Below are 7,926 nucleotides of genomic sequence, written 5' to 3'. Positions count from 1 at the left end.
CCCCTAATGAGCCCATGGCCCTCATGTCCCCCCACTGACACCAGGGTCCCCCAATTAGCCCGTGGCCCCCTAATGAGCCCATCACCCCTCAAGTCCCCCCAGTGACCCCAGGGCCCCCCAATTAGCCCGTAGCCCCCTAATGAGCTCATGGCCCTCAAGTCCCCCCACTGACCCCAGGGTCCCCCAATTAGCCCACAGTCCCCTAATGAGCCCATGGCCCTCAAGTGACCCCACTGACCCCAGGGTCCCCCAATTAACCCACGCTCCCCTTAATGAGCCCATCACCCCTCAAGTCCCCCCACTGACCCCAGGGCCCCCCAATTAGCCCATGACCCCTAATGAGCCCATGGCCCCTCAAGTCCCCCCAGTGACCCCGTGGTCCCCCAATTAGCCCGTAGCCCCCTAATGAGCCCATGGCCCTCATGTCCCCCCACTGACACCAGGGTCCCCCAATTAGCCCACAGTCCCTTAATGAGCCCATGGCCCTCAAGTGACCCCAGGGCCCCCCAATTAGCTCGTGGTCCCCTAATGAGCCCATGGCCCTCAAGTCCCCCCAGTGACCCCAGGGTCCCCTGTGGACACTTAGTGGGGTCATGCCCCCCTCCACCTAAACCCCACAAGTCCACAACCCCCTTCAGACCCCTCAACAGCCTTCCAATGACCCCATGTTCCCCTCAGACCCCAAACGGCCCCACAGTCTCCCTCAGACCCCAAAGAGGACCATTGTTCCCCCTCAAATCCCAAATGGCCCCACCAATCCCCCTCAGAGCCCAAACGAGACCGACCTTCCCTCTCAGACCCCAAATGTCTGCTGGACCTGCTACCCTGGGGACGGGCGGATTATGGGAATGGGGGAGTTTTAGGGACATGGAGGTGGGTTATAGGACTGGGGGAGTTTTGGGGACATGGAAGTTCTGGGAATGGGGGAGTTTTGAGGACATGGATGTGGGTTCTGGGACTGGAGTATTTTGGGGCCATGGATGTGAGTTATAGGAATGGAGGAGTTTTGGGGACATGGATGTGGGTCTGGGAATGGGGGAGTTTTGGGGCCATGGAAAGGGGTTATAGGATTGGGGGAGTTTTGGGGCCATGGAAGTTATGGGAATGGAGGAGTTTTGGGGCCATGGATGTGGGTCTGGGAATGGGGAAGTTTTGGGGCCATGGAAGTTATAGGAATGGAGGAGTTTTGGGGACATGGACGTTCTGGGAATGGAGAAGTTTTGGGACCATGGATGTGGGTTATGGGAATGGGGGAGTTTTGGGGCCATGGAGGTTCTGGGAATGGGGAAGTTTTAGGGCCATAGAAGTTATGGGAATGTGGAAGTTTTGGGGCCATGGAGGTGAGTTCTAGGAATGGGGGAGTTTTGGGGCCATGGAGGTTCTGGGAATGGGGAAGTTTTGGGGCCATGGACGTTCTGGGAATGGAGGAGTTTTGGGGCCATGGATGTGGGTTATGGGACTGGGGGAGTTTTGGGGCCATGGAAGTTCTGGGAATGGGGAAGTTTTGGGGCCATGGAAGTTATAGGAATGGAGGAGTTTTGGGGACATGGACGTTCTGGGAATGGAGAAGTTTTGGGACCATGGATGTGGGTTATGGGAATGGGGGAGTTTTGGGGCCATGGAAGTTCTGGGAATGGGGAAGTTTTAGGGCCATAGAAGTTATGGGAATGTGGAAGTTTTGGGGCCATGGAGGTGGGTTCTAGGAATGGGGGAGTTTTGGGACCATGGAAGTTCTGGGAATGGGGAAGTTTTGGGGCCATGGATGTGGGTTCTGGGAATGGGGGAGTTTTGGGGCCATGGAAGTTATGGGAATGGAGGAGTTTTGGGGCCATGAAGGTGGGTTCTGGGAATGGGGGAGCTTTGGGGCCACAGATGCAGTTTCTCCAGACCTGGTGAGCTCAGAGGCAGCTCAGGAGTTGCGGGGTGACCCCGGTGTCCCGGCCGTGTCCCGCAGGATGAAGGAGTGGTGGCTGCAGGTGGGGCTGCTGGGCGTGCCCCTCCTCGCTGTCTACCTGCACATCCCACCCCCCCAGCTTTCCCCGGCGCTCCGCTCCTGGAAATCCTCCGGAAGCTTCTTCACCTACAAGGACCTCAGCATCTTCTACAGAGGTGACAGAGTCCATCCATCCCTCGGTGGCCATGGGGACATTCCTAAACCCCGGCCAGGTGGTGACAAATCCCGCCCGGTTTTTGCCGTCCCAGATCGGCCGGGGATGGATCGGAACGTTTCACTGGGGAAAGTTGGTTCTTGTGCCTTGGTGGGAAGGATCCCAGGATCCTCCAATGGATGCCAACATGGAAAAGACACTGGAAACCCTTTTTGCAGCAGCACAGAGGCTGCTGGAATTCATTTGGGCTAATTAAATCCCTCTATCAATTCATTTAAAATCCATGGAGCTGGTGAGGTTTCCCAAGGGAAGTCGTGGTGGGACTCAAACCCATCCTCGGTTTTGGGGAGCAGAGGGAGAGGTGGATTCCCAGTGGGATGGACTCAATTCCCGTTCTAGAAGGGAGCAGTTCCTGTCCTAGAAGGGAGGAATTTTTGGGAAGAGCTGACTCCGAGGTGTCCCGCTCTCCCCGCAGATTCCAGCGGCGCCGTCGGCAGCTCTGACGTCGTGGTGCTCCTGCACGGCTTCCCAACGTCCAGCTATGACTGGAGCAAGGTGAGGGGCTTGGAATCTGACAGCAAATCCCGGGATTTTCACCTCCTGGGGGTGAGCGGGCAGCACAGCAGGGGTGGGCCGCGCTCCAGAGGAGAATTCCTGATTTCTGCTGGAGGTACCACCGTGCTCCACCTTGTTCTTCTCCCAGTGTGAAATCCAAGATCTTTCCACATCCCACAGTCCAGGAAAACAGCCAAAATTCCTTGGCTTTTTTGGGGGATGATGTGGCTGTTTATTGGGGAAATTTTGACCTGCTGCTGTTTTCTTGGAGCTGGAATGTTCTCCTGGGATGGTGGGGAGGAGCACGTCCATCCATGGCTGCTCATCACTGCAGATGTTTCCATCCTCTGCTCCCGCTGGATGCTTTTTTAATGCATTTCTCCCCTTCCCAGATCTGGGAAGGGCTGACCCAGCGCTTCCACCGGGTGATTGCCCTGGATTTCCTCGGATTTGGATTCAGTGACAAGCCTGTGAGTACCCCGGGATAAGGATTTTCATGGTTGCTTTCGGCCCAGCGCTCCAGAAAATTGGTTTTTGCCACCCAGGAGAAAAATTGGTTTTTCTCCTCCTGTTTACCTCTGGAAAAGGGAAAAGCCATTACAACAGTGGAAGGGATAGGGAAGGTTTCTGGTGGACCTTCAGCGAGGTTTGATGGGATTCCAAAATGCACCTCGACCCCTCTGGAGCATGGACAATGCTCCCACGGCCTTGTGGACATCACAGGACATCCCAAGTGCTGAGTGTGGGCTCACAAGCTGCTGCTTTCCATAGTCCATAATTCCACGTTCCTCCCTTGGGCCGTTGATTCTGGAATCTGGGGGCTCCTGCTGGGTCAGGCTCTCACTGGGACCCCTCTCCCACTTTTTAGAGGCCCCATGGCTACTCCATCTTCGAGCAGGCCACCATCGTGGAGGGGCTGCTGCGCCACCTCGGGCTCCGGCACCAGCGGATCAACCTCCTGTCCCACGACTACGGGGACACGGTGGCCCAGGAGCTGCTCCACAGGTCCCTGCCACCCCTCCTGCCCTTTGGTGTCTCCACCAAGACGATTTCCAGCAGATAAGTGGAAGGACGTGGCGCAGAATCCCCTTTTCCTTGTGCCTGAGGTGTCTCAGGGCACACCCGAGGCTTCTGTCCGCCCGATTCCCGAAGGGAACGGAGCTGATCCAACGCGATTTGAGCTCCTGCTGGGTCGTTTCTCGGAGCCCGGAGAGGTCAGGTCGTGTCTCACCTTCTTCTCTGCTGTCCCCAGGTATGAGCGCAACAAAACTGGAAGCATCCTGATCAACAGCCTCTGTTTGTCCAACGGAGGTGAGGTTTGTCCAGGGTGGGATGGGGATCTGTGGGATGGGGATCCGTGGGATTTTGGGATTTGGATACATGGGTTTGGGATCCATGGGATGGGATGGAGATCCATGGGATGGGATCTATGGGATGGGGATCCATGGCATTGGGATCCATGGGATTGAGATGCATGGGATGGAGATCCATGGGATGGGGATCCATGGGATTGGGATCCATGGGATTGGGATCCATGGGATGGAGATCCATGGGATGGGGATGCATGGGATGGAGATCCATAGGAAGGGGATCCATGGGATTGGGATCCATGGGATGGAGATCCATGGGATGGGGATCCATGGGATGGGAATCCATGGGATGGAGATCCATGGGATGGGGATGCATGGGATGGAGATCCATAGGAAGGGGATCCATGGGATTGGGATCCATGGGATGGAGATCCATGGGATGGAAATCCATGGGAAGGGGATCCATGGGATGGGGATGCATGGGATGGAGATCTATGGGATGGGGATGCATGGGATGGAGATCCATAGGAAGGGGATCCATGGGATTGGGATCCATGGGATGGAGATCCATGGGATGGAAATCCATGGGAAGGGGATCCATGGGATGGGGATCCATGGGATGGAGATCTATGGGATGGGGATGCATGGGATGGAGATCCATAGGAAGGGGATCCATGGGATTGGGATCCATGGGAAGGGGATCCATGGGATGGGGGTCCATGGGATGGATTGGCTTTCCCATCCCCATCCCCCAAATCCCAAGGATTGCAATCAAAGTGCTGTAATTAACTGGGAGCAGCAGTCTTGGGGCTCCCTGGGCCGTGAAGGGGGACAACCTGGGAGATGTGCAGCAAAACACTTCCAGCCTTACAGCTCCGTCCTTTGATGTCCTTCCAGGGATTTTTCCCGAAGCGTACTACCCCCGCTTCATCCAGAAGGTGAGCTGCTCCCCTCTCCAGCCATACCGAATCCCAAAATCCCAGCTAAACACCCCTTGGAGCGCTGCTGTCGCACCCCATGGACACCTCAAGGGTCTGGGCTGGGCGTGGTGGGAAAAGCTCTCCATGGATTTATCCGTGTGTCCGATGCCGAGTTGTGCTCCCTCCTTTTCTCCCTTCTTCCCAAGCTCCTCAAGGATGGGGGGTTGCTGTCCCCCATCCTCCTGCGCCTGATGAACTTCTTCTTCTTCTCCGGAGGGTGAGTCGGGTCTCGGCGGTGCTGGGCACAATCCGTAGGGATGTGAACCAAATGGGGAAGGGGAAATGCAGGAATGAGAAGGAATTCCTGGCTGGGAGGGTGGGGAGACCCTGGAATCGAATTCCCAGAGCAGCTGGGGATGCCCTTGGATGCCTGGAAGTGTCCGAGACACCATAGGGTAGTGGGAGGTGTCCCTGAGTGAATGAACCTTAAATTTCTTTCCAACCCAAACCATTCCATGATTCCATAGATCAGGGATTTGGCAGGGAGCAGATTCCCTGGCCCTGGAGAGGTGGGATTCACCTCTGGACCATTCCCTCTCCACACTGGCCAAGTGCTTCCATTTAAAAATAAACCAAACAGCTTTTAGACACTGGAATCCTCCTCCACAAATATTGGAATTACACATTTCAGAGGCAACAAAGCTTCTGCACAAACAGATTTTTGTATTTTTAGCAGCGTTAAAAACCCTCTTCTTTTTTCCCCAAAAAAGCCCTTTCAGGCCATCCCCAACTTTTCTGGGGGACATCTTAGCACTTAGAGTTTTGCTGTGCAAACTGGAAGCGCTGGAATTTTTTGCCCTAGAGTAGTTTTTGAATGGTTCCCTGACACAGCTGCTGCCGTGTCTCTCCAAATTCCATTTTTTTTCCAGGCTCAGAGCAGTTTTTGGGCCCTACACGCAGCCCTCCCAGGCGGAATTCTGGGATATGTGGACGGCAGTGCGGAATAACGACGGGAATCTTGTTATGGACAGGTACCTCGGCCGGAATTCCTGCATCAACTGAATGTCACCCCTGCTCCGAGGTTCCTGGAGCTCAGCCAGGCTCTCCAGAACTTCCAGCTGCTGCTTTTGGAGTCTGGGATCAACATCACATCCCAAGAAAGAGCTGGGGGTGATGGTGGCGTAGGGATTCTCTGGGATGATGCAAGGCAGGGAAATGAAGGTTGGAGTTGGATGCGAGATGTGGATTTTTTTCTTTGGCAGTCAGTGGTTTGGAGCAACATTGTCCCAGGAGAGATTTGCCTCTAGATTTGAACCTTCTGGGCCACTCCCAAAAGTCCCAATCCCAAATCTTCAGCTTGGCAATTTTGGAAGGACGTGTTTCTTCCAGTTTGTGGCTTTTAGAAGGCTCTTGGGCTGGTGGTTGAGTTCAGCTCCTTGTCTCCCCTTCCCCCAGTGGAAGAACAGAGTCCCCAAGCCCAGGGATGATGGTGTGGTGCTGGATTCCCACAGGAGATGCAGATCCCACCTGGATCTCATCTGCCCTGGGAGCAAATCCCAGGCTGGGCAGCATCATTGCATAACAAGGACTTTTCCTTCCTTCAGTATTTTGCAGTACATAAACCAGAGAAAGAAGCACAGAGAGCGCTGGGTTGGGGCTTTGATGTCTACCTCGGTCCCACGTGAGTAGGAATCCATTCCTTTACTGCTTGGGATTTTTGGGAATTGTCCCCCTCACTTCCAGGCTCCCTTCCACCCATCAGCCTCTCGTTATTCTGAGCTCAAACCCAGTTTCACAGCAGAGATAATGTGCCCTGGTTCACAGCTGGTTCTCCAAGTGCTGCTCCAGGGAAGTTGAGGAGCTTTTCAAGCCCAAAAAGTTGCAACCAGGGGAAAATTTGGGGGTTGGAGGCTGGATTGACCCCAAGGCAGCCCAGCAAAAGCCCATTCAGAGCTGTTTTGTTCAGTGCTCCACTGGAAGCTTCCCAAGCTTTGCATGAGGAGGGAACACTCCTGCAGGTCTCCCTGGGGATGTTCTAATTAATGAATCCATTAATTTATGGATATAAAAGCTCTGTCTGTGCTTCCCTTGCAGTGCATCTCATCTACGGGCCCCTGGACCCTGTGAATCCACACCCGGAGTTCCTCCAGCTTTACAAGTAAGACAAAAGTGGGAATGTGCAGCTGGGGCTTCATTCCAAGGGATATTTTGCCTGGCTATTCCTTCAATTCCATCCTCAAGGAGGCTGGTTTTAATTCCCACTGGCACCTGCACAGCCCAGTGGTTCAGTCAGAGCAGTTTGGAAATTGGTTCTGCATTTTAGGCACCAAAATCAGGATTTTCAGTCACGATCCATTTTAAAACCACACAGGGGAGATGTGTTTCCTGAGGAACTCTCCTCCTCCAAACTAACCTGAAGGAAATCCAGCACTTGGAAGGGGTCAGATGGAGCTGTTCCAGGCTTTATCCCAAAAATGGGCAGGATCCTGGCTGTGCAAGAGGGCTGAGCCTGCAGCAATTCCTGTGCTTAAGCCTTGCTCTGTTCTCCCACCAGGAAGGTGCTTCCCACGTCCACAGTGTCCGTGCTGGATGACCACATCAGCCACTATCCCCAGCTGGAGGATCCCATGGGATTTCTGAATGCCTATCTGAACTTCATCAACTCCTTCTGAGCTGCTGCAGCTCAGGTCTCACTCTTTGCTTAGAGTCAGGCTTTGGGGGCAGGAAAAAACATTGATTTTTCTCTCCCAAATCCAACACTGCACTCACAGCCTCACCCTGGGCTGCCAAATTGAGTTAAATCCTTGGACAGCTGGAAAAATGAGGGGAAAAGCAGGATGCTGGCAGCTTTTCCAGCCCTGCACTCACCTTCTTGCCCAGCTTAACTCTCTAGAGAGGCAGAGGTTTAAATTAACATGAAATCAGATTTCTTACTTCCTTCATCACCCTGACTTGGGAAGAAATAACTATTTCATCAGCAGGGAGAGGAAGAAGTTCCCTTACAAAATCCCTCCATCTCCCTTCCCTTCCCAG

General features: G+C 54.2%; 1 protein-coding gene across 1 annotated transcript; it reads left to right on the top strand.

Moving 5' to 3' along the window:
• Positions 1-1,955: 1,955 nt before the first annotated feature.
• On the top strand, positions 1,956-7,670 carry MEST (mesoderm specific transcript). Its single transcript, XM_021545760.3, has 11 exons — positions 1,956-2,109; positions 2,584-2,663; positions 3,056-3,133; positions 3,532-3,668; positions 3,916-3,974; positions 4,871-4,911; positions 5,100-5,170; positions 5,823-5,924; positions 6,498-6,574; positions 6,988-7,051; positions 7,448-7,670. Exons 1-11 carry the CDS (start codon positions 1,956-1,958, stop codon positions 7,563-7,565), a joined length of 981 nt encoding a protein of 326 aa, XP_021401435.1. The 3' UTR covers positions 7,566-7,670.
• The last annotated feature ends 256 nt before the right edge of the window (positions 7,671-7,926 follow it).

The sequence above is a fragment of the Lonchura striata genome, chromosome 5, assembly GCF_046129695.1.
Source record: "Lonchura striata isolate bLonStr1 chromosome 5, bLonStr1.mat, whole genome shotgun sequence".
NCBI classification, from domain to species: Eukaryota; Metazoa; Chordata; class Aves; order Passeriformes; family Estrildidae; genus Lonchura; species Lonchura striata.
Note: the sequence above shows the minus strand (reverse complement) of the source record. Positions and strands in the feature narration are given on the sequence as shown.

What these genes read in the sequence shown, in the direction of transcription:
- MEST (XM_021545760.3), top strand. Translation starts at nt 1,956, where the DNA reads ATGAAGGAGTGGTGGCTGCAGGTGGGGCTGCTGGGCGTGCCCCTCCTC. An exon ending in CCAGCTATGACTGGAGCAAG is followed by an intron (nt 2,664 to 3,055) that starts GTGAGGGGCTTG and finishes TCCCCTTCCCAG; the next exon opens with ATCTGGGAAGGGCTGACCCA. An exon ending in GAGTTCCTCCAGCTTTACAA is followed by an intron (nt 7,052 to 7,447) that starts GTAAGACAAAAG and finishes TTCTCCCACCAG; the next exon opens with GAAGGTGCTTCCCACGTCCA.